At 40.6% G+C, this 27,323-nt stretch overlaps 1 protein-coding gene and 1 long non-coding RNA gene across 3 annotated transcripts in view; one reads left to right on the plus strand and one right to left on the minus strand.

The window, feature by feature from the left end:
• The window catches only part of CPEB4 (cytoplasmic polyadenylation element binding protein 4), a 40,916-nt gene extending 31,667 nt beyond the window's left edge, over window positions 1–9,249 (minus strand). The window contains exon 1 of one of the 2 annotated variants that reach the window (XM_071759051.1): window positions 6,786–9,249. In XM_071759051.1, coding sequence (XP_071615152.1) covers window positions 6,786–7,907 — 1,122 coding nt within the window. In that variant the 5' untranslated portion in view covers window positions 7,908–9,249. The remainder of the gene's footprint in view (window positions 1–6,785) is intronic. The other variant, XM_071759050.1, reaches the window with a different exon arrangement.
• A 10,161-nt stretch (window positions 9,250–19,410) lies between these two features.
• On the plus strand, window positions 19,411–27,036 carry LOC139803107 (uncharacterized). The gene is made up of 2 exons (XR_011728881.1): window positions 19,411–19,765; window positions 26,847–27,036. It is a non-coding gene; the product is annotated as an uncharacterized lncRNA (long non-coding RNA).
• Window positions 27,037–27,323: the final 287 nt, after the last annotated feature.

Genomic DNA, 27,323 nt, shown 5'->3' on the forward strand with positions numbered 1-27,323 from the left:
ATATAAGTAAGCCTGTACACATCTATCCAATGAAAAGATGTCATGTCTGTCCTATACAAAGACCATGCTCAGCTGGTTCAGAGGTTTGCACAGTCCTATTATTACTCCATTAATTTATTTCACTACTTGTCCTGATACTCAAAGGGCTCACACTAATAGCAAAAGTCACCATTCACAGTTTTTACTAATTTTTATATAATTTAAAAGCTGGTTATTCTGAGACTTTGAAAACAGCAAAAATTTTGCCCCTGTTAACTTCCAAGATGGCTAGCACGTTTTCTCAGAAACAATTATATCTAAATATATAAGTATTACATACTTAACAATAAAAAAAAAAGACTGACAACAGGTTAGTGGCAGTGGCCATATTGCTACAAAAATGTGTTACTATACACTTAATTGCATTACATCAAAAAAGCTGGAACAATCAAGATATTGATCAACAGCTGGTAAGAAAGTGTGAGCTGTTCCCAGATAAATGTTAGTTATGAGATATAAGGCAAATAAACCACACCACACTTAGGGAAATAGATGTTTTCTTCAAGAGACTGAATGTATAGAGATCTATTAAAAATCTATCATGGTGTTTTAATGGATCAGTTCACAAAGTTACAGTGCTTTCCATGGATCTGGATTGCTTACTGTATACTTTGTAATTTATTTATAAAGAAAATATATAGGGGTAATGACCCTGGAATAATGCAGCATATGTTCACTTCAGTAACAAAATAAGTTAACTAGCCTGATATTATTAACCCAGGCTGATCACAAGAACTTGGCTCTACACAAATCTGTTTAGGGCATCTAAATGTTGCTTTATCAGAGGGCTCAAAGGGCACACACAAAACATCAGGTTGACCACAAGGTGACAATAAAAAAAGAAAAAACCTAACCAGAAAGAAAGAAAATCAACCTACAGTCTTAATATATGACTATGCCTAAAATGTCAGCCAACATTTTAAAAGGCATTAATGAAATACGATTTTGAATAAGCAGTATTGTTTTCATACCAATACACAAGAGGTGGCAGCCAGCAGATCTGGTTAAGTGAGAGCTGTACAGACTGTAAATATTCTACAAACACAACAGTTTTGAACTACATACTGACCAGCACTGTCTACAGAAAAATAAAATCATTCTGACTATCCTGCTGTCTGGAAATCAGTAATAAGTATTTATATTGCTCCTAAAATTCAATCTTATTGTTCAAGCATAGAGAGAGGAACTCAGAGCTTCACATCACAACTATGTCACTGGATTCACACAGTACCAGCAAACCCCTTCACCTCTGTGACTGCACTGCTTTCCCCATAGATTGTTTTGGTTAGAGGTCTTGTAAAATTAGAGCCATTTGTAAATAGGAAATCACCAAATTCTAATTCCTATTTATTTTTCAAAGTCTAAAGACATTTTATTCCAAAAAAGAAAGGCACCTGATACTAAGCATGTATGGCACATACTGGGAGATCCTCCCATGCAAAAGACATTAAACATTAATTTTTCATGCCCAGGAAGAACATACTTTGCATTAAAAAACTCTCATACCTGAATTCTCTTAATCAGAAAAAAAGTACATGCAATTTAACTACTGAAGGACAGATTCATTACATTTAATCTGCACCAATGGCACTATCATGACCTGACCAATTCAGATTTCAGAACCTGAGAGTTTTATTCTGTGCTTCTCACAAGGGGCCTCATGATACTAAAATCCCAAACTGTACAAAAAGTAAGGCAAGGTAGGAGCACTCACTGGCAGCTGTGCCTGATCTTATAAAATATGATTCCTCTGAAGACAGAGGTATCAATACTAATGCAAAGTGTGCCATTGCATTGAGCAATTTATTGAAAGTGATAGATCAGTATTTATGGAGTAGATGTAGTTGTAAAACTGGGGCTTATTTTATATGTTTAAATTTTTGTCAATCCAGAATACTTGGGAAACTTAGAAAACTGACTACTACATTTGCTACCCTCGTTATAGCACAGGAAGCCTGAAACTTTCTGAAATCTTGTACATATTTCCCACAATTAAAAAGCTTTGTGTCTCAGGCAAAATGTGTAGGGAGAAGTAACATGCAGGAACTAAATACATGTTCCACTTCTTTTAACTGCAAAGCAAATTTGGACTTGATTATGCTTCTGGGTAAGCTGCTTCTTCCCACCATCCTGCAAATGCTTTATTCCAGCTCTCTGTCCAGTATCCAGTGAATTAAAAGCTTTGAATAAACAGGTTTTTCCTGAAAGGATGTTGCTGTGTGCTGCCCTGATCATCTTTTATAGCTTCACCAGGGAACAATAAGAAAAAGTTGGAAAAGTGATGCATAACATGGGAGTTTTCTGGGGAGGGAGCTCTTCTTCTTCAGTCAAAATTGAACTTTTTTTAGGTGTTAGAAATTACAGACCTTTATACAAATTTCCAGTAACATGTCTGATTCTATTTTAGCCATATGTTTAAGCTTTTCATGTATCTTCTAGACATTATTTTCCAGAATACCTTGTTGTGTTCTCAATCTTTTTGCAGGACTGCTAAGTATGCAATTTTCAAAGCAAAATGCTTAATAAGAGTACTCCTTTTAATCTTAGGAAAATACAAACATAATTCAAATAGCTTCTAACAAAAGCTTTCTTTAAAAAGAAACCCTGAGGTCAAAAAGACACAGGAGGGCCAAAGCCAAAGTATTAACGTCAGTAGTAAGTTTAGAAAACAAGAACAGTGTTAACTTCCCCAGTACTTAACTTGTGCATCTCATACCACATTAGAGAGCTTCTAATTCCACAGATCAGTAGCTGTGGGGAGCAGCATACAAAACACTAATTACTACACAGGTGATACAGTTATAGAAAAATGGGTGAACAGACATTTAAAAATCCAATTTAAAAGCCAACCATCAAAAAAATCCAATCCAATATTTATTCTATCTTTAAAAGATAGCTTGAGGTTTCTTGAAATAATTGCTGTTGCTAGAATAAAAAATAAAATTCTGCAAAACAAGTAGCCTCATTTTATGCAATCAGCCATCATAGTTTATGAAAAGGCTCCTCCAGAAACAAAGAACAAATACTAAAATAAAGAAGCATGGTAAAGAAATTTATTTGTAAAATTCCTTCAAGAGGAAAGATGAGAAAATCCTTTCAAGACGTAATTTTTTTTAATTCCAGTTTCCTGTGGATTTGTTTAATGCACTTTATAAATCAAACCACTTCTATGTGCAAACAAATCACGACGTATAATTCAGAATTAAAACACATTCTACAATCACGTATGTGTTTTCTCAAACATTCCATATCTGCCTGTGGGAAGAGAGAGTCTCTGGCACAGACCCTCAATGGATTTGGAAGGGGTTATATACCTGGAAACTAGCCACTGTAAAAGAAAGGAAAAAACATTTTGAGCAAGTGGATATAATGAATTGCTCTCATGTACAGAATTCTTTGAAATGGGCAGTTATTTTCAAGGCTGATTCCAGGAAGAAACAGAAATTATTTTTAAGCTTTTTTACAGAAAGCTGAACACTATTGCTTAACTTGCTTGTGCATTCAAAGACCAATTTAAAAAAAACAACAACATTGTCACACATTTGAAGATGAGATCTGGAAACCTGGAAATGCCTATCAAAGCAAGATTTATGCATTGCATAACAGGCAGGATGTTCCACTCTCAGGAGGAAGTGCAAGTACACAGCAAAAGGAAAGCCAAAACAATCTTGAGGGCAATGCTACAGCAAAATGCAATTATTGAACGCTTAGTTTGTCAGTGCTGCAGGAAGAGAAGTAGAAATAATTATTTTTAAAAATCGGTGCTTTTGTAAGATGCAATAACCACTGCAAAAACATTTTCATTTATTAATTCTCAGGGAAGGCTGTTTTATCCAAAAGACCTTTTCTTTTTTTAATTCAGGAACCATTTTTTCATTTGGAGATCATTTCCTTTTCAAATGAACACACAAAGAACAATGGCTTTTCTCTTTTCAAAATATCTTTGAAGGGGAAGCCTGCCCAGTGGCTGAAGCACAATACCAAAACTTAATGTCATTAACAGATCTGGTAACTGTCTTCTTTGACCTTGCTTCCAGTTCCATCTCTGCAACAGGAGATTCCTACAGACATGCTACTTCTGAAATGCTGTGAGACAGAATTCCAAATGGAAAACACAACAGAAAACATAATGTTTTGCATGCAGCTCTAAATACCAATCATTGAACTGCAAGATTATCAAACAGATCACCGCAGTATTTTCCTTTTATTGGGCACCATTTGCAATGCCCACTTCATTCCCTGCAAACATTTAAGGCCATGGGTAGAAATACTTGAAGTGAGCAAGAGTTTACATTAGTGGCATGTAGGGACATTATGCAATGCTGTCCTCTCTAAAGAGGAAACAAGCACTTACACTTGGTTACCCTGAGATTTCCATCAAAATACAGACTTGTGTTTGTTTCAAACACATTTAAGAAAAAAGAAAGTGATCCCCAAATATTTGCAATTGCCAATTTGCATCTTGCCTTCTAAAGAAACTAATTTTCACTAGATTGCAGCAGTACTTGTTAATGATTTAAGCTGCAAAACATAAATATTAAATGAAAGGGATAGTTGTATCAGATTACTCCATTATGTTGCTGCAGCAAAGACAGCTTTCAGTTATTTCCTAAACAGGAATCTAAGACGATTCCAGTAACAGAATAGCCTTGTCCAGTACATGATTGCATCATCAAGGATACTTTATACATACATATGCATGAACAAAAATATACAATAAGAAAAACTCTTTATTTCTGCTTTGAGTCAGGCACACAATCGGCACGATCAAGAAAAAATAAAAAGACAAAGGTCAAATTTTACACCATTTGTGTCCAGTGATTCAAAAATTCAGTATGCTTTCAACACACAAATGACTAAGTAACCAAGGAAGCTAAAGATTTTATACAGAAAAAAAAGTTATATAAAACAGTTGTCCAAAATGGCTTCAAAATTAATCAGCATCTTTCTAGGTCTGCAGTGCTGATGTCCTGTTTTGCTGCCCTGCCCTTTTCTTCACAGAAGAGATAGTAACAGACTGGAAAGCACTTCACTCCAACACTTTCTTTTCTTGGCATGAAGAAGTGTCAGACTTGGTCTTGACATGTACAGCTTCATCTTAGTGTTTATGTAAACAGATACCAACATGCTACACAAAAATTATTTCTTCACCATGATCAAAATAAGTGTGCCTGATATTTTATGTTTGGAACATAACCCAGAAGTCAAGGTTGACTTTGCCAAATTCCTTGATGTCAAACCAAACACATTTCTATCACTGTGTGTATATTTGGGCCTTATACACAGCAGCAAGGATGCACTTGATCTCATTCTGTCACTCTGAACATCAGCCATGTGTCAGGGCATAGAATGAATTAAACTGTGAGCCAAGTCTTGCTGCAGTGAGCCTGAAAAAAGACCTACTCCAGCTGTGTCCCTTTTTCTAATGGTTTTAGTGTATAAATTTGGTATGTTGGACACAGGTTCATTATATTAATTACAAATCCTGACATTAAAATCAATTATTACTATGCTTTCTAAAGGATCTACCTGATATTGAACCAGCTAGTAGCTCTGCAGCATAAAAAAAAGGTCTCTAATGGGAACTTACTGCCAGCAGCTGCTCTGCTGTCAGAAGGCTGCATAGGCAGGCCCTGAAACCAGACAGAAACTGAACAGTTTACAAAGAACAGAACTGTTCCTACATCTGAATCCACAAAGTTATTATTAAATATATTTATATTCCTTTTGGGTGGCTTATAACATGAGACATATTGCATGCCTTTTATCTACAGATCTTTCAAATTCTTTTAAAGTAGGTCACCCTAGTTTTACAGCTTGGCGAGAAATACTGCAATCATTTTGAAATTTTTACTTTTACCCTCATTTAAAGCTCTTGAAAAAAAAACCACACTAAATGTAAAAGAACTCTGACATTTTTGGATTCACTCTAAAGGAGTTTACAAAAGGCAGACACATATAAAAGCTAGATTTAACTAGTGGTCCTATGAAGAGTATTACTGTTTTAATTTTTACTGCAAATTATGTTCAGACTTACAGTTATTTTCAAATTAATAAAAAGTCACCCTAGAAGGAGAGGTTGAACTGCCAGACAACCTGCCTCCTGCCAAGATAAGGCCGTATTAAAATACAAGAGACCACCGACTGAAACTCATCCAGATCTGGTTTTGGTGATGCTTTGGTAGCCTGTAATCAAAATTTGCTGCCATTACCAAGGAAAGCAAACTGTGTTGATTATCACTAAAAAAAAAAAAAAAAAAAAAAAAAAAAAAAAAGGAAGTTTCAAAATAATGCAACAAAAATACTGTTGTACTGTAAGCCCGTATGATATTACAAAACAAAATCCCTTAATTCTTTTTTGTGGATGTGGTACATTCTCAAATACTTGCATGCTTCATCAGACAACACTTTTCTCCTTAGTCCTTTTTGTAGTTACACTTGCTACTTGTAACTGCATTTGTTATTCAGTTATTTCTGAATGTGAGCATTATGCTGAAGGAGAACTACCTAATACAGACGGCTGGTGGGCAACAGATATTTATATGACCACCACTATTAAAAAGAAACCCAGCAACATAATCCACAGAGCAGAGCATAATGCACATTGTGACATTTTAAGTTTCCCATACTGGGTTTTTTAGTTACAAGCAGAGAAGTCGTACACTCAGATTGCACTGTTCAAAGCCCCAACCATTTTCATGCACTTAGGTGTTATTTTTCTTATGGGTATAACAGAAAACACTCACCTGAAAAGGAAAAATGTTGTCAGCTCTATTCAAACTGTCTTCCATCCACGATTTTGGAGCAAAGGCTGAGCTGGGTCGAGCGTATTTCTGTAACTGGATATGATTACTTGCAAAATTCTTCTTTAAGGGTGAGATGGAGTTCAGGGGTGTTATCCCTCCGTTCAGTCCCCTGCGGTGGTCTCGACCTTGGGACCCACCCCACCCACCATATCCACCACCACCAGGGCTCCATGAAGATGGTGTAGGCGATGGGCTTTGGTAGCTGCTCCATGGAGAAGGTGGCTTGTTAAGATTATTAGCCAAATGAGGCAATTGATTAAAAGCAGCATTTCTATGTGTGAATGGAGGTGGATGAGGACTTGCAGGAGACCTCCTCTGTTGCTGATGCTGATTGTGATGATGCTGAAAATGGGGGTGATGAGGGTGGTGTTGAGAGAGGGGTCCGATTTGGGGGGAAAAGCTACCACCAAAGCCAGGGCTGACATGATGTGGAAAATTCTGAAACAGCAGAGCACCATTATTAGCTGAGGCAGTAGGGACCCCTCCCTGGTGAAAAAAACTTGCATCTTCATTTATTATTGTAGAAGAAGAAGGAGCTATAGCTGCAGACCAGTTACTAAAACCAGTCAGGGAAGATGCAGTGGATGTCAAGGGCTGTGTTGAAGTACCTAGCCCCGAAGCCTCCTGATAATCAAATCCTGTTAACACTGGAGATTCTATTCTTATTTTCTCCTTCCCATTGCCGTTCTCTGAAGAATTATCGCCCTGATTTTCTTCAGTTTTAGCTTTCTCAGGTTCAGAGAGCATGCCTGCTTCCTGATTCTGACCAGGAGAAAGCTGCTGTTTTTCTAGGGACTCTTGCTTTTCCTGTTGCTGAGTTTTAGCTTTTTCTGACCCCAGAATCTCATCCTGAATATTATGGGCAGCTGGAGCAGGAAAGAGCCAAGCTGACCCAGCACTACTGCCATTGGCAGCTGTGTTATTATTTATAAAAGCAGCAGGGCTGGGGGTTGCATTTTGATGATGGTGTGGAGGCTGCAGATGTGGATGAAATCTGACTGGAAAAGCTGACTTATTTCCAGTGTTGTTTTGCACTAACACTCCAAACCCGTAATCCCCCATTTATTATATTTAGGGTTTGAATCCTCCCTGTAAGAACAAGTTGATGTTTGAACCCCGTCCCGCTCTGAAGCAAGATCAGTATGTATCCTGGTTTTAGCTAGATATTCCAGTTTTTCCCTCCACACAATTTGTTTCAGATTTGGATAAAGATGTTTCTTTTTTGTAAAAGATAGGAGCTCTTCGACTATTCAAATGTGTCAATTTGTGTCCATTTCCTTCCTTTGGCCAGGAGGAAGGGAAAAATAAGTCTTTGGTTCACAAAATAAGAGGTTTCCTTTTTCTAAAGGAAATGCACAGTAATGAGAGAAAAAGCTTCTGGAAAATAAGGATAAAGATATTCTAACTATTCTGGTTTTTTCCTTCTCAGCAGCCTTGATTCACCCATAAATGAGTTAAGAGGGAAGAAAAAAAAATATACAATGACGCCTGGTCCCCTGACCCCTTGGCAGCAAAAAATAGATTTAAATCTGGAATAATTTAATACATCTCTATAATCTAATATATATTTGTGTCCTGTTCAGAAAAAAAGTCTTTGCTGTGGGTAAGAGAAAAATTTACCTCAGGATCTCAGCATTCAGAAGGGTGAAAAGGGGGAATGAGTTGCAGAAGAGGCTATTTCCCGTGCTGCTGGGTTTAACCTATTATATTTAGTAATAATATACACCGTGTGTGTGTGCGCGTGTGGTTGTTTAAAGGGGTAAGATCTTATCTCAGGAAATTAGTATTCTATGTGTGTAGGGTGGGGAGTGAGTTGTGCAGGAGAAGGGTGGAATCTTGATGCTGCTCCTTTTGGGCTGGGTTTCTGAGCTCGCCAGACTCGCTTCTTATTTATGATCCAACAATTGCGTGTCCTTCACATGAGTCCTGGCTGTCCGAAGAGGCAGATTTTCATCTCGGAAATTCAGCGTTGGGGAAAAGGGAAGGGAGGGGACAGCGAGTTGTGCAGGAGGAGGAAGGGGAAGGAGATTTTTCTTGCTCTCACGGCTGCTGGGAGGGTGGTTTCTGGTGCGGGGCTCGCCTCCTTCCCGAGACCTGGGGGTTCCCTGCAGACGAGCGAGCCTCTGGCCCACGGGCCGGGTGGATAACGCGTGGATGTGTTTGTCCTCCTCAGGGACCCGGCATCCAGCGGGGCAGGGGCGGGTGACGCGGGCAGGCTGGGCTCGCCAGGCCCCGGCTGTCTGTGCGGTGCCCCCGCGGTGTCCCCCCCTCCCTCGGAATAGTCCTGGTGTCGGGGAAGGCAGGAGGGAGATTTTTTTTTTTTTTTTTTTTTTTTTACCTCAGGAGAGGAGCAGCCTCCGGCAGGGAGGGGAAGGTGCAGGCGGCGGGGGGCCGGGCTCCTCTCTCCCCCATGGAAGGTGTTTAACCGGTTCTCCCAAATCGCCCGGAGATTACGGGACAGGGTCTCGGCCGCTGGGCGCCGCGGAGGGGAGGGCCCGACGGACTAACCGGGGCGCGGGGTCCGGCGGCGGCGGCTCCTCGGAGCAGTCCTTCCCCTGCTGCGCGTCTTCTCGGCTCCAGCCGGGCTTCCTTCCCCCTCATGTAAACCGGACGGACACCGGGAGGGTCGTCGCGGACGACGCTGCTGCCGGGAGGTGGAAGGAGGGGAGAGGCTCCAGGGGCGAGAGAGACAGGAGAGGGGGGGCAGGGCTGCCGCGACACCAGCTCCGGGGAGTCGGGAGGCGCTTCGGTAACCGGCGAGCCCGACCGCGACGACGGGTGCTCCGCGCGTAGCCTCCGCTGCTGTCGCTGCCTTGTTTTGCCTCTTTTTTTTTTTTTTTTTTTTTTTTTTTTTTTTCTTTTTTTTTTCGCCTCCTTCCCCTCCCCCCACCCCCCCAGCGGCCGCCGCTTCCTGCCTCGGTGCCGCAGCCGGTGCCTCCCTCCTCCTCCTCCCCACCCGGCCTCTGCCGAGCCCCGTCTCCTCAGGACCGAGCTGCCGCACGAAATGACAACCAGCTGGAGGAGGCACCGCGACACTTCCGGTTCGCGCCCCCGCCCCGCCCCCGGGCCCGGCTCTCCCGGAGGAGGCTCCGCCCCGCCCCGCCCCGCCGGCTGCCGCTCCTCGCCGCCATTTTTGGTAAGGGCAGGGAACACCCTAAGCGGGGCCGTCACCTTTGTTTTGGGCACGTCGCCCGCCGCTTGGTAGCCATGGTAGCTAAGGGCAAAATGTCAGACGGATGGCGGCGGGGCGACCATCTTGGAGTGAGGAGGTGCCGCTCCCCAGCCGCCCGCCAGCGGCCATCTTTGTACAGGGCAGATCGCGCTCCTCAGCGCAGGGGTGGGGGGCACGGTCCGGCTGGGCTGGGTCGGGGCACCCCGAGGCGCTGTCCATTGATAGTGATTCCTTGCTGTAATAAAATCTAATATTGAAAAATCAAATCCTGCCGGAAACGTTGCCTGTTTATAACGCTCTTTGTCATCCGAGGCCCCTCTGGTGAATCATCCCCGCCGTGAACCTCCCTGTCTGGGCCACCGGGGTCCTGCGAGCTCATGGGGTGGAAAGTAACGTACAGAGGGTGAGATATGAAGGAAAAGCCCCAATACCAGACTTCTGCTCTTCTTTTTAGCTCTTGAAACGTGGAAATTGGACACAATGGCAGAGGGTTGTGTGGGAAGTCTGTGAAATACTTGGAGAGTTTTCCAATATTGTCATTCTGAAAGTACAGGTCACTTAGGTATTTTTAATGCTTTCCCAAATAAGATGATTTATATTGATTGTTAAAAAGGCAAATAATAATTGAAAGGTACAAAGAGAAAGAGAAAAATGGGCAGTAAATGGGAATTATTCAGGGTTGGTTTCTGCTGCAGAGTGAGGCAAAGTGCTGCCCACCATGTGGGCTGAGGGGGATTTTGAATTTTTTTTTTCATCCATATTTGTCAGTGGAGGGCCAGGAGGGTTGAGCTGTGACAGCCAGCAAGTCTCATCTTTCAGGATGATGGATGAGGCCATTACAACATTTTAAGGACTATAAATAGCGGTGTTTATAGGGAGGGGTATTACAGACACGTTGGCACTGAAATGCAGTTCTCAGAGCTGGAATGGTGGTGGGATGAGGGAACCTTTGTTGTATTACTCTGATATCATAAACTTTCTTGTGGTTCATGGACCATATGTTCACCTTAGCCTGGTGCAAAGCTAGGTTTAGTGCAAGAAATCCTGACCCAGTAACCAATACAAAGGCTGTAATTTCTTGTATACTTTGAGAAGTTCTGGACTGAAAGATATTTCATATTTTGGCAAGTTGTATCAAATAAAATATTCAACATGTATTTTACATAGCTCTCTTAATTATTAAACTTTTTGTGATTATTACTTCATCACACATAGCAGATCTTTATAAAAGCAGTGGGCTTGGTTGACCCCAGCTACCTGGCAAACAAAGTGAAATTCCAGTTTTACTTCTACTGAAGTTACCAGATGGCTAACACCACACATAACAAATAGGCTTTTTTTACATACAGTTATGTGCTCCATGGGTACAACCATGGGTTGAAAACTGATGTATGCTTTACAATTTTTTCTTGCATAGGTTTGTGGATTGTTCAAATGCAAGCATCAAAACTTTTGCGTACCACAGAGCTGTACTGTAAAATAGTTCATTTCTGGGATGAGTGCCCTTTTTGCACATCTGCAAATTAAAATATGCAAATGAAATATAGTTCAAAATTAGATAACAGAGCCCAGTAACATTTAAAAAGCTATGTGAAGATTCACGAGTAAAAAAATCAAGTGGAAAAAGAAACATGGAGAAACATTTCCTAAATAATTTTCATTTGCTTCCTCCAAGACTCTTTCCAGCCTGCTCAGTCACCTGATTGTAAATTTGCATGATAGAGGTATTTTTAAGAAGTCCCATATTTCTCAACAATTTCATTATGCACATATTTTCTTTGCAATTGTTTCTATGCGTAAAAACACACTTCTTTATATATGGTGAAAACATCATTGTTTGTGGATGTGTAATTACTGGGTTATAATCTCCCCATTTGTTTACTGTTTGCAACCCATGTGAGCCCAGCTGATATCATCAGCATCATTTTCCTCTGTACTTTTCTAGTCATACTGTTATTATTATCATCATCATCAGATTTAGGGTTAACAAATACTCTGTCAAGAAGCTATGAAGCTGGCTCCAGCAGTAGATTGCTATTACATTAATAGTTTGGGAAAGACTGAGTAGATGGCCTTAATTTGATTTCAGGCACACCCTTGCAATGCATTAAGGTAGCTGCAGATCAACTATGGTGATACGAGCAGAACTTCCAAAATCTGACTTCACTTTGGTTGACAAACGTGGTTTGCTGAAACCATGGGAGGGTTTGTAAGGGCTGATGTTTTGATGGCATCAGCTGCACAGCTGGGTTTGTGTCACTGTATTCAGCCTCTGAGGAAAAATGCCTGAAAATATACAGGGATTGCACTCATTACATATAGTTGCAAAGACAACTGAATCACTTACTTATAGAATCTATAAGTAAGTGCATGTGAGGGAGTTGCCATTTGCAGGACTTGGTGATGTAAACAATGTCTCACATAATGTGTCTTGAGATTTGTTTGGAATTTATGAAAACCAGCAGAATTTTTTATGGTCACATAACTTTTGCAGAAACTAATCATCAGGTCAACTACATGATTAGCTTGAAAATTTTTAAACATTAAAAAATTAGTTACTTTTATTAACAATATAATTTGATTTGCCACCTTCTTTTACAGAAGAGAATCTGTTCCCGACTGTGTGAACACTACAAAACCAAGTTACTCTATGTGGAGTGCATATGTTATTGTTACTTTTCATTACAGACACAGTAAAGTAGTGACCAGCATTGCTAAAAACTTTCTTATTGCTCTAATTCAACCTACAGCTAACAGTATAAGGAATTTTTTTTAAATCACTCAAGCCATAAGCTCAAATCTTTGCACAGTCAAATCAACTCTTTATCATGTTGCCAGTGGCACACTGATTTTCCCAGAGCTTAAACTGTGACCTTATTTTTGGATAAAACTTGACACATAAGACCAAAATAATCTTAAAAACTAACTAAGGCTTGGGCATCTAAATACTGGAAATCTAAGTTAGATATTTAATCTTACATTTACTTTTACATCAAAATAAATACTGAGGGATATTTTCAATGTGAAGGAAGGGAGGGACTACAGCAGTGAGATTCTGTGCCCAGATTTGCTGCCACATCCACCAAACAGACACCTGCAGCTCAGCCATGGTGTATCTAACACCCTTCACCTGACAGGGACTGCAGACTGAATTGCACTTGAAGTCCTTTTAGTCACTATGGTACCTTACACTAATCACTATCAGTACATAATGGATTCATATCTGGAAGCAAATTAACTCTTCTGGCTACCTTACAGGAGAGGATTCCCTTGGCCACTGCAGCTGACATCATTAGGCAGCTTTAGCTGATGACTGCCAGTGGCACTGTTCACTAAGCAGGCCCCCCCCAGAATCAATCTCCAGGATCACAAACCCCTTAACAACCTCTTCACTGTGAGACTAAATCACAAGTGGGAACATACTGCTCTCCTCTGAGGATTAGATTTCTTAGCCTGTTTTTATTCTGACAGTCTCACCGTAACACATCACCCAGTAAGTCCTCGACTCTGCCTCAGGTCACAGGAAAAAAAGGAGGATGGCTGAGGATGGTAATCTGTTTGTTCACTTTTACTCAGTCAGAAGCAATCCTGAGATCTGTGGTTTCAGTGTTACACTCCCAGTGAAAGGGGGGAAATCTTCAGGGCAAAACAGAACAATTTTGTCAGGTAGATCACATAGCCTTAGTAAGGTCCCATAAGATGTGGAATCATTAAAGGTAATTTACTAGAATCAGCTCACAGATAAACTAAACCTGAAAAAATGGAACATCCAAGCAAAAGCCTCTGGGGCTTAGTCACACCACTCATCCTGGGAGACTCTGGGAGAGCAGATGTGCAGTTTGTGATATACCCCGAGTGTTATCAAATCAAGGTCCTATTGAGCTAAGAAGTGAAATGACTTACAGAGCTTAGAAGGAACTCCTCATGGAAAATGCCTTGCCAGCAACCCTCTTTCTTAAAAATCAAAGGACTGTCATCTCTCATGGATCTGCTGACTGCAGCTGTCACCTTGTCATCTGGAAAGGAAGGTGAAGCCTTGGTGACTCAACACATGAGCTTCACATGTTAACACTGCACACAGTGCCAGCTACAGACACACCTGAGGATGCATCTATTTAACATTTTTGGTGATGAAACTGAGAATTCAGGTCTCACTTGTATAAAGTCATCCTCTGCCCCAAAGAAAAAGAGCAAAAAGAGGATAAAAATCTCAATTCTAGGACCAAAATTACCAACGAGATCTTATGTATCAAATACCATAACAAAGCCAAATGTTTTCTTGAATGTAAAAGCTGTACCAGCATGTCCACATCTCCAGTTTTATACTAATAGTGGTTGCTGTGTCTTGTCCATACAACAGTCTATGGCATATTAAGGCAATTTAGTAAATGAAATTAAAAGTAAAATCTAATGCTATACTTGCATCATGAAGACTTTAGGAAGGGTGAAGTGGGCTGTATTAAAATTCAAAGGTATAATTTATGGAGTTAGTAGTCACTTAGGTGTTCCTTCACATTACTTTAGGCTTAATGTATCACGTAAGACATGAGACTTGCTCATGTTCATTGGCAATCAACTGACCTGAAAAGCTGCATCAACATTTTATCCTAAGCAATTGCTCCAGGATGGCTGAGCTAAAAACTCAAGGCAAGCTGTTAGTAGTTAATATCAGTGGAGTATTTTTTTATTATTATTTCAGAGCAGCTTTTAAAGACTGCAGAAAATGTTCCCTAAGCCACAGAGAAAATCCAGCAGTTCATTTTTTGTGCTGATGTAGCTGCAACTGCTGTTTGCTAGATCATATCTCAGCTTGGTCTTTACAATATCAAAGTATGGTTTTATAAAGCTGGTAAACCATTTAAACCTTGTGTAAAACACATTATACATGCTAATGGCTTCATTTGGCTAAGTTGGGTTTGTCATTTTTCTGCCGCTGGGTGAAGGTACCATATATTGATAAATCCTCAGACATTAAGCAACCCCTTAATGGAATACATTGCCTTAGAGTCTTTGGTCTTTATGAAAAAAAATCCTTATCACTGTATCACTGCCCAGAGAACTATTTTGTGTGCAGTAATTATATAATATTAATGACAAATATTACATACAACTATATATTCCATCCCTATTCTTTGTACTTTAGAATGACCTGACACTGCAAAAATGCCTCTAGCTTCCATGGCTCATGTAAAATAGAACAAATACATAAATATTTTAGAAGACAAAATAGGTAGTGTTGCAAAGGCAGTGGTGTTCTTACCACTGTACTTCAAAACTTGGTAATGTGGTCTTTGTAAATGCTTTTTTCTTTTTTCATTTAAGAATACTGCTTCTCCAAGCTGGACAGAAAAAAAAATCCACACAGATATGGCATGCTAAGATGCAAATTTGAAAGGTAACTTTATAATTTCATTTCTGAAATTGTAGAAAGAAGAAAAAAAAAAAGCACACAAGGGGTATTTATCTGCCCACTGCAGACTTTCACAGAGAGCCTTGCATATCTCTGTGCCCAGATGGGATTTCTGAAAGTTCCTAAATTTTGATGACAGCCACATCTCAGGATTGTGTCTGTGTGGGATGCAGGAGGGAGTTTCCTCTCTGGCTCCTGGTCTGTATGGAAGGGCTGCCCCACACCCCTTCCAAGACATCTGCCTTGAACACAGTCTGCAAGCAGGGCCTGGGGCACTGCCAGGGTGCCCTTTTCCAAATATTTGGGAGGCTAAGCCTGAGGACAGTGGGAGAGCCAGCCCCAGGCAGCCTGCACACAGCAGCCACAAGCTGCCAAAGCAGCATCTGGAAGGCAAAAGTCATTCAGTGCATTTTATAGGAAAGAAGCTGTTTATCCTATGGAGTCCTGGCTTCTCAGTGTCCTGGATTTTTGTTGTGATTTTTTTTTCCCCACATCTAAAATAAAATAACTGATTATTTAATTCCTGTTAATAAAGGAGGAACACCCCAAGGCTGTTGCAAGAGCCAGTTAGTCAGGGCCTGCAAAGTGCACTGCTGCTAAGTATAATTTTGACTGCAACTCTGTGACACTTTCATTTCTCAAAATAAGATTTCATAGCCTATTCATTTACAAAGTGGGCTAGTGCCTTTGGGTATTTTGGAAGGGCAAAAAGACAGATTGAAATGCACCAAATAGTTTAATTTCAAAGTGCTTTAAGCACACACCTTCCAATTTCTGACTAAAATGTTCATCGGCTTTTTCCAAAGAGGTTTGTATTCAGGGCAGAGAAATAGTTTGTGGATTTTAGATTCCTGAAATACTTAACAATGCTATTCAGGGAAAAAACACTGGCTTCTTGTCCTAAAAAAACATATTCACGTGCAAAGTGTAAATGATTCCTAAGTGACAGCTTACAGATAAAAATAGTATAACCCCCCCAAATGTTAGCTAATCAAACATTTTCAAGACCAGAATTTCTGAAAAGTATGGGATATAATAACAAAAAAAAAAACCCAAAGAGAGCAATTTAGGAGTCCAGTTCAGTGACCAAAATGAGACTGCTCTTTTTCTTTTTTTTCCACCCATGAGCCACAGTACCCATGACTGCAGCATTTCAGGCCCTGGCCCTCATGGCTGTGTCTCTGTGTGCAATGCTCCATCTCCAGCACAGTGCTTGGGCTGCTTGGCTCTTGTTGGAGCATTGCTTGCTGGAATCTGTAGTCTCCAGGCTGTATCTCCATTATGAAAAAGGAGAGCAGTGGCAATCTGCTCCATTTGAGGCAAATTAAGTGCAGCTCTTTGGCTCCTGGCATATTCCCAACATGGCCCTGAGATGAGCATAATTCCACAAAATCCATAAAATTCAGAGCATCAGAATGCTACCATCCTTGCTTCCCTGTGCTTTGTAGATAATAGAAAGTCCTCTGCTGGGGTACTTCACAGGGGAGAGACATATTCTGCATCTGCCTAATGAATATTGGTTTTCTGTGTGCTATGGGGACAAGTTAAGAGATAGCTTCTGTCTTACTTTTGAGTTCTCTTACCTTATGGGTTTCATGCTATATTTCCACTGGCAAGGGAGTAGAAGGATGTTGCATATTCAGCGTTCCCCTCCTTCTGCCTTGCAGGGGAAAGAGGGTGTGTTTCCACCAACATTGTAGAATGAACTCATGCTTTCCAATTTTTCCCCATGTTAGGAAATAGGTCCTGTCTCATTACTGGTGACAGCACATATTGGTAGGTCATAGAGCAAAGGGAGAGCCTTGCGTAGAACAGCTGGGGCCCAGAGCCAGAAATCTCATTAAAGTAAGCTGCTGCTATTTTCAGACTGTAATAGAGCTTTGGAGCTTGATTATATTCAGTGAAAGCAGGTCATTACAAACACAGTGCTTTTTGCATATTATCTAAATTGAAATAATAATATGTTCTCTGCTTTCATGTGCTATATTGATAAATCCCAACTTATGAATGAAACATGTTGATTAGTTAGTTAAAAATAATTAGTTCCATATTATGCCTCCAAGTTTAAGGCTTGATTAGTGCAAACAAATAACTTTTCTTGATAATAAGTCATTTACAGATTATTCTCCTAAATGGAGCACACAGGCATAAAAATAATCTGCAGCAATAAATTGTGTTATTTGTTCTCTCTCTTCTCTTTGATTGGGAATATAATGGTACTTTCAGAACTTGAGAGGCAGAATATCTGTATGCAGATTCTGATCTCACAGCGACTGCCGCAATGCAACACTGGCACTACTTGATTGAGGTGGCACTGTACCAGACAACAATGTGACCCATAAGTGTTCTTCTGCTCAGTCTTTCTGGCCATGTAGTCACAAAAAGAACAACAATTATTGCTTGCAATGCCTGAGAATATTGCTCTGTCTAGCTTCACCTTCTTTAACTTGCTTTTAAATATTCCGATATTTACATCAGAACAGAGCTAACGAGTGCTTGGTTGGTAGTGTTTCAAGATTTTACTTAGTAGGTAAAGGTGGTAGCATCTACTTAGTGGCAGCACTGAGTAACCTTTTCATTTCTTTTTTGAAGCAAACCAAAACCCTGCATGTACATTTTTTTCTAGTCATGAGTTCACTGAAGCCAGCACAATTCAATAATGTCCATAAGGCTTAAACACAGTATGAACACTTTCCTGAACCAGGGTTTAGGGCAGATATGAGGAAAAAGACTTCTTCTTAGCTCCCCTAGGGTTCTCACACTGGCAAAAGATGTGTTTACAGGAGAAATCCACTAAAGAAGGGCTAGACATTGATAGAATTATGGCATATACACTCTAATAAAATTAGATAACGACCTGGTAAAAAGCCTCTACTCTGTTGATAGTATTGCCTCTCCTGTTGCTCCCACATCCAGAGCCTCCCTGGTGGAAAGTTTTGGGTCTCAATTATCACGGTGAAAATCCAGCCCTATTTTGGGAGTGCTTCTAACCTGTAACAGTCATCTGTGGTGTAGGAGTTTGATGGGGTTGTTAGAGAATATTCGTATTTAGGCACTGGAGCAATGCTGAACGAGGCAAATAATACAATTTTTTAAAGTCTTTTTATAAAATCTATTTCTTTCCTGGTTTGCAGGAAAACTTGCAAAGCCTGGAAACAGAACCGGATCAATGCTCCATTCACTCTCTTTCCAGATTGAAGGAGCTTATTTGATCACAGCAGCTGTGGTATGGACACTTGTCCACCAGTGCCTGAAGACCACCAGCTTCTCAACTATACACAGCCACAAAACAGCCAGTGGCTAGAAATGGCTAAATCTATTGTTTCATGAAAGACCTGAAGTCACATACTGGTTAAAAACTCTTCAATCCTTCCCAGTCCTCTCAGAGGGCACTTACTGAGCAAATGGTAATGGGTTATAGTCTCAGAGTGCTTTTAAAGTACTCAGTGTCAGAAAAAATGGCATTAACCCACCCTCCTCCCCATACTTTGGACTGGATTCTCAATGCTAATCAGGAGTAATTTCATTGAAGTGAAGGGAGTTACAAAAGACCTGTGTAAAAGTGGAATCAGATCCATGTATCATACATTTACAGTTTCTGGGATAATGTGCTCTATTTACTCGAGGAAATTAAAACATTTCAGAGTCTGGATGATTTAAGGGCTATGTTCTTACTTCCTAGAAATTATAGCAGATAATCAATAAGTGTATAAAACTGCCTAAAATGCAAGCATTGTGGAGATCAGGAATGGAAAAAGTGCAGCTGAAATCACTTTACATTATATACTGGAAAAGCAACATTATTTTTACCAACAGCACTGAGAAGTCATTGCAAAAAGCAAGAAAGTGGTTTAATGGCATGGCAAACAACAGGTATTCCGTAAAGCCAATTTTTCTACTTCCTTGATAAATAAAAGTAAACACAAAATCAGGCTGTTCAGTTAAGCACTTTGGCTCCAACCTCCCTCGAACGTCAAAAAATTCAGGGAAACAAGCTCTTGGGTTGGGCCCATCTGTATCAGAAGCATAGCACTGCATTCATACCCCATTATCAGTATTTTTTTCACTTCAAATCACAAGCACCAGGCCCTGTGGGGTGTATATCTCCTCAATGGTCTGTAATAGAAATTCCTCAGTTACATGCAAAGCCTCTCCAGTGTCTTCCACAAGAAGAGGCTCTATTAAGATTAATGAAAGTGCTGATTCTGCACAATAGACACCACAGATCCTCCAGGAGAGCTGTAGGAAAGAAATGGGCTCTTAAACAGCCAGGGAGTCACTCAGCTTCTGCCCTTGAATCTGAAAGAGCTGCTTGATGAGGCTTGATGAGCCTTAGAGGTAAGCAAGAAATTCAAGGAGGAAATATCCAGGACTTTGAAAGCATAAATATGCTGCACATAGTTTTCTGACTTGCAATAACTCACAGATCACAGTACCAGCTCCTGGGCTACTGCAGGAGTATAAAGAGGCTGCTAGAAAGAGGAACAAACACTCCTCTATGCTGCTCCTTCCCCCCATGTTACAATAAGCCAAGGCTTGTGATGCTTGGCCAAAGAATGGGGAAACCTAGGAGTGACTTTGGACAATACATGCTGGTGATCATGAGTCACTGGCTAATGCTAAAGACAGTCAGATGGGGTGTATATAACAGCAGCTTTGTTTGCCACCAGTGGAGTTGGCTTTTCCTTTACCCCTAATCTGAATTTTGCACCATGTATCTGCTCCTAATGGCCTTAAAAGACATTTTTGTGAATGTACATTGAGGGGGGTGTACCCCTCCAGTGTCAGTCTTGGTTTTGAAAGGGTTGGCTTCTTTGGCTTGTCCCATCTTTTTAGTCTCTAAACCTCTGCCTTTGTATTGTAATATTGTGTGCCGTAAATATCTGTAATGGAACAGATTACATCAGCTAACTTAGTGTTGCCAATCTCAATATTAAACTCTGCAGCAGTGAGGAGCCCTGCCCAAAGGACTATGACAAGTATTCAGCTCCCCTTATATCAGAATACAAAGTACAGAATAAACCCACATAGTTTCTGGCAACCGATACTACCTGTCAGATAAGAATGGCACAGGGGAAAACAATGTCAGAACACTGAAGTTCCTTCTCAGAATTAAGAGCTGTGGAGTACTTGATACATGCCCTTCCTGGATTTGCTTTAGGTTAGTTTTTTGCTTTTTTTTTTTTTTTTTTTTTTTTTTAAATAGTAACTCTCCATCCCCCATACCTAAGCAAAAGCAAAAAGCAGTTTCCTATTTCTACACCTGCTGACTCTATTTCTATTAAGGACATGCTGGCAGCAACACGAGAGAGAAAGATCTGGTAGGATTTTTTACATGTTTTCACCTTGTTTCAGATACACAAAAGACACTGGTTAAAATGCTTAAATATATGTAATATATGTTCAACATTTTCTTGCACTTTTTCTTCTCTCAGTCAGCTGCCCATTGACTGTACTGTTCTCAAGGCAATATCAAGTTTGAGGGGTTTTGGGGCCAAACAAAATCCCTTTCCTATATGAGAAGCCAAAAATAGGTTCCAGCGAGCTTGACCAGAAATATTGTCCCCAGGTCAGACTGTTCATCAAAACTTTCTCTTTTCCAACCCTCACCATGAATATTCTTGGAAGAGGCTGCTCAAAGACTTGTGGAGCAAGTGTGAAATAATTAGATGCAATGAAACACAAGTTCTAAAGCATGGGAGGCATGATTCAGCACTTCAGTTTTCCAACATTAATGATTTGTTGTTTTGGTTTTTTTTTTTAGATTTTCAAGCAAAAATTTGGACTAACTTCTCTGCATGGTACTTAAAAGGTTCTGTAAAAGGAAAGATTAGCAAGTTGGCAAGAACTTCCTTTATCCATCATGCTGTTCTCTGGCTGCTGCTAACCCCACAGAGATGGCTTCATTCCATTAGTATTCACTGCATATAAATTGCAAACAGCATGTTGAGATGCCTGAGGAAAGAAAGAATAAAATATAGAAAATATGAATGCTTGAAAATCATGTTGTCCGTTGCATGAATATGGAACCAGATCCTCAGGTCCTGTGCCTTTATTTCAGCAAAGGAGCTGGCCTATTGTTTCTATTTAAAATTGGTTGCCATGGTGGTATCATCCGGGCTTTCACCCTGATGAAAATTGTTTGTATCTGTGATGCAGGAACACGGGCAACCTAATGTTTGCATGTTCCTCTAACACAGGAGTAATTGTGGAAATGGAACCTGACTATTTACCTTTGCACAGTAAACAGGTTCCTTAAACATGCACGGACCTCTTGCTGTTAAAACTGCATGGAAGTGGAAAAGCAGTTGATTTGACAACTTCTGAGGCTGCAGAGATCTCAGACAAAAAGGAAGTGCTGAAGGGAAACTCCATGACCAAGATGACCCTTTTCCAGGCATGACATTGGTTCATGGTTTTGATTTTGCAGCACCACCTGGAATTTCTGGGAAGTTACTGGTCTCACATTTTCAAAGGGATAGGAAGCCCTGCCTGACTGGCAGAACTGCTGATGTGTCTCTCCCTTCCATTTTCTAATGAGGCTCACTCATTAGCCTCTGAACCTCACAGGCAGCTTAGTGATCCCATTAGTGAGGTGAATGGCAGTTACTACCAGAAGACTCAGAAATGTCTATGAACAGTAGAATGGGTTAAAAAAAGGACTCCTTATATGCACTTATATTAGGTGGCAGTTCAGCTTCTCATCCAGACTCACTATGGGCTGATGTTTAAGAGTACCAGAATCTCATTTGGGTCCTCCAAAACTTCCCTTGGCTTCCTCCTTAGTGCTGATTCCACAGGGCACAGTCACAAAAAAAAAAAACCATGACGGTCCTTGGTCTCAAAGACACATTGAGGCTTAGAGCTTTCTAATTAGAAAAATTCTCCTGGAATACAAAACCTCATGCAAGGAACAGATGGGGTTAATGCTCCTCCTTGCATAAGCTGTCAGCACTATTCTCTGAACAAAACAGCAGCAGCTTTACAAGCTGGAGTAGCGCTCGTTAAACTGAATTAGATCTGGGACATGAGCATCAGTCCCTTCTCTTTACCTTTATTGGGAAATCCTCCTCACAGCACGTGTGATAAGTGGGGGAGGAAGAACTCAAGGGCAGCTCTGAACAATGAACAAGGAGCACATGTTATCAGCAGGAAAGAAAGCCTGGTAGTTCCAGCTCCATAGTGGCAGACAGCATTTTTCAGAGCAGAATCGACCCCAGGTGCCAGCTCCATTTCCTTTCCAGTTTGCAAATGAAGAAGCTGGGTGGTTGCTCATTTCCAGCAGGCACATTGTATTTCAGCTGATGTGTCTGCAATGCCCATTTTGCTGAGCTGTAGGTGAAAGATCTGCTGACTAAGAAATTATTAAAGGCAAGCAAGAGCCTTGTTGTCTTTTGGGGAAGTCAGTGTGACCCTTATCAATAATTGAAGGGCTTTTCCAGGAACACAATCTAGAGAGACCAGGCCCTGTGTTACCATGTTGCTGCTTCAGTCCAATGTTCCAAGAAAGGCTGCTCTCCACAAATGCAATCTTGTGCCATTTCTTTATTCTGCAGGCTTAAAATGGTAAAAGCTGTGACAGTGCTCCACCTGATACACTGCTTCCGACCCACACACTGTCATACTTAAAAGCACCTCAGGCTTGAAATGAGGCCCATGCTAAAAGGGACTGGCCTGTCTGCTGCAGACCAGAGCCCAGTGGGGTGCTTGGATAGAGAGCTGGGGGTCTTTCACAGTCTCATCAGCCTTGCCTGCTGACTTTCCCACTGGAAAGAGGAAAAGTGCAGGTCAGAGCTTCACCTCATTGCTATCACAAATGACTTGGCATGGAGAGGAATGGTCATATCAAAGCACCACCTAGAGACTAAAGCCAGCAGCTTTGTGGGAAAGAAAAAAAAAAAAAAAAAAAAAAAAAAATTCCTGAAAGCTCTCTGTTAAAAAGCTGACACCCAAAGGATGGGAGAAGCCAGAGGACTTTGCACTTGCATCATTCCAGCAAAAGACCTCTTTCTCTTAAGCCCTCCCAATCAATAAACCACTCTAAGAAGGGGCCAACTTGTAACAAATGCAGAAAAAAAGCCCAATATATGAGGATGATATCAGAGGTTGCACTTGGTTAGGCCTTTCATACAAGCGTGTTCTGAATTATATAAGCTGAGAGCTGTGCTTTCCTGGTGCTAGATTTTGTGGGACAGAATTTCATCCCTCACCACAGACCTTGCAGGTTACTCTGATGTCATAAAGAAGGTAGAAATTGTGCCCCACAAGGCTTTGCTACCCAGACACACACTGGCCCCTTCTCAAGCTCAGCCTTATCATTATTATGCTGTGATAGGGAGAAGCAAGAGAGAGATTTCTGCAGTAAATATTGTATCAGGCAGTCTGGGCTGCTTCAAATAAGAGCAGCTCATAAGGAGCTACTAAATATAAAATCATCCTCAGGGCAGCTCCAGTTTCAGACAGGGCATGTCAGTCCTCAGAGTGGCACAGAATCTCCTGGACATAAATAAGATACAGGCAGGATAAGGGGGATAATTTGAAGCTTACAATTGAAATAGTGAAAAACAGAAGGTGTGCCATGAACATAGAGAGGAGCATAAAAAACCCCTATCAGATAGATGAAATGTCCTGTATCTGCAGTCCTAGAGACTGGTGCCCTAAAAGCCACTAGTAATAAAGAATAATTCAATAATTAAATCTTTCAGTAACAGAACTGAGTCTTCCATTGCTGCAGTCTAAACACCAAAAAGGCAGATGATGTTCTCTGTGGTTTTTGGGTTTGTATCCCCCAGTTCTGTGGATGGTAGATCCAGACCTAGTTCTACACTTTTACACTGGAGTAACCAGGGGGGAAGAAGTGTACAAGAGGAGCAGATCTCCAAAACCCCCAAACCCAATGGGGTATCTGGTAGGGTTAAGTTCCTGCTGGATATTATCAAACTAGTTCAGTGATCCAAAACTAGATCTGAACTTTGCTGCTCTGGCCCATATCTTACAGAGATAAAAGATTCTATCTATATCCTTTGGGTCACACAAGCCCAGTTCTAAGCTGTATTGTGTTTCCAGGTTGTATTACAGACAGCTGACTCTGCTGACTTCTTCTGTCTGAATCATTCCTACACTTTTATCCATGTTTTCAGCTGTAGAATATAGGTAACACAGCAACATATGGAAGCCAACAATTATCAGTAAATGACAAAGTTTGATGAGGTGACAGCAGGACACACTGACTTGTGTTTAATCATATGAGCCAGACCATGCTGACAGGTTTGCAAATACCTTTGCTGAGCTTCAGTGTCAACACAATTTTATATAGTAAAGGCAGGTCCTCTCTTGCAGTGTACTTGCACCATCCTTGAGGCTGGTGTCCTGATACCTTTTGTATGCATCCTCTATTCCATAGACATGACTCTTAGATGTTTTTCAGGTTCTCACCATACCCAGGCCAATTGCACTGTGTGTAGGTAATCTGCATTCTGAAAATAATAATTTACTCATAGCATTAAAGGCATAATTTTAGAAGAAAAAAAGAAACAATCAACAAGAAAACCAAAACAAACCAACCAAACAAAAAAAGCACCAAAAAAACCCCAACACAAAACCAAAACAAAATAGATTCTACAGTGCAAGACAAAATTACTAGAGAAGAGTTGCTACATCATAATCTACTATAAGCAGCCCAATTTAACCTGTGGTTTTGTGTTCTCCTGCTAAATCAATTTAGACCTATCAGGGACAGTACACACATCTTCTAAATGGCTGTTTATCACTGAAGCACATGACTCACAGTGTTTTATCCCTGGTACCACATGAAAAATGAGTAAGGAAATGGAGCAGGACACATTTGACAAGTAGGAGTGGAGGCAGACTAGGTGGGCACCTAAACAAGACCTGGGAATCTTATTTGCCTTGGTATTAACTAAACATCTTTTAGTACCTCAACCCAGTTGACTTGGACACAGTCCACCCAATAAATCTGCAGTTAAGCAATTCAGGTGTTCCCAGGTTATCTGCTAGCACCAGAAATAATAAGATATCTTTTTGCTGTTGTGGTTGGGCATCATAATAAATGGTTCTTCAGGATCGTAAAAGAGGCACATTTGATCTATTGGGCCAGTAAAAACTCTCCAGTTTATTTCTTTTTTTCCAGCCTTGACTTAATTCTGGCAGCTTTTCTGAGGTGTATGTGGCTACAGAGTCAGCTACTGCTGTAGGCTGAAATTCATCCAAGGTTCTCTTGTTCTTCAAGCCAAACTGCTCTCTGTGCAAAATGTGTTACAACAGTCAGCTCCTGCTGAGCACCAGAAACCAGCCCAGGAATTACAGCATAGAGTGTTGGGGTTGCTGACAGATTGCTTTACCAATGCTTAAAACAAGAACTCCAACCTGCAGAGATAATTAAGCAGTTGTTGCTAGGAGGCTGCAGAGCTGCTTTCTGAAGTTCTCCTGAAATGACGGGTGCTTTGTTTGGATTTTGAAGAAACTTTGAAAGCTGAATACAGCTGGATCAAAAATCACCATAAAAGGGAATTGGATTTGGTGGCCCTCCATTTCCTGAGATTAATATTTTCTGGGCACAAAACAGCTGTTTGAATCTCTCCCTGAAAGATTCAAGGATGAAAAGCAGATTTTTTTGACGCTGCTCATTAGCACTGGAGCAGAATATCTCAGCCCAGAATGTGTGTATCACACACATACTATACACCTCTACTCATATTTAAAGTGATGTGTACATATATACACATATATGCATTCTATACAAACCTTCTTTTAGCATTCATGTATGACCTTTAGTTGTCATAAAGTTAAAACTATGACACACTTGTAGTGGAACTAGACACCATTTCAATTTTCATAGTCCTTGACCACCAACCCAAAACCATACAATCAACATTACACTTTTTATACCACCACTCAGACTGTTTGTCAACAGGTTACATTTATTTCAATTTGCTTGAGTTTTTCACAAAGTTTCTTTTTATTCTTCTGATTGGGCACTTGAACCTGAGGGCATCTCTGTTTCACAGAGAGGTTAAAAATGGATAAAAATAAACACAGCAATTGGGCTTAGTACCATTGCTGAAAAGAAGGATCAAACTAAAAACATGTCTTTGCTGCAAACAATATCTGGGTTTTTTTACTTGAAGAGTGAGCACAGAGTCCTACTGGAGACAAGGCACTATCCCATGTGGACAATTTTCACAGATAAGCTGTGAATGATGGCTAAGGGAGGGAACAGTACTTTAGAGACATAAAGTTTAATAAAGCCAAGAAGCCCATACAAGTATTTAAATAATATTACCAAAAAGCAGAGTTATCACCTAAACTCCAAGCTCTAGAATGCATTTTCTAGAATCTTACTGTAGTCTGAGAGCCACTAACTAGTTAAAAGTAGATTTTTTTGGCCTCATCTCCACAGAAAGTCTTCAGGAGGAATAGAAAGTGTATTTAAATGAGGTAAAGCAGTGATGAATCACCAAATCTACTGCCTGCTGAGATGGATCACCCCTCCACAGAGGATCTGCTTCTCCTGCCTCTCTCTGAGGAATCACTGATTCTCTGTGAGAGAAGTCACTGGAATTAAATAAAATCACAGCTTTTTCCAAGTACCTCCAGGAGTAATTTGTATATTTGATTCATGGTTCAGAAGTGGAAAAATCATTAAGCCCATTAAAAGAATAATACTGAAAGCCACAGTTGCAGGGGGTGAGGGGTGGGTTGGGGTGTGTGAAGCCAACTGCAGCTGGATCAGGGAGAGAGAGAGAAATCTGTCAGTGAGCCCTGACGCTTACACTGCATAAAGCACCACATATTTAGCATGGCTGAAGCATCTGCCTTTGACAGAGATCCTCTCAGTAAGGACAGAAAGAAACGTTCATCAACAACAACAAAAGAC

Source organism: Heliangelus exortis, chromosome 15 (genome assembly GCF_036169615.1).
Source record: "Heliangelus exortis chromosome 15, bHelExo1.hap1, whole genome shotgun sequence".
Lineage (NCBI taxonomy): Eukaryota > Metazoa > Chordata > Aves > Apodiformes > Trochilidae > Heliangelus > Heliangelus exortis.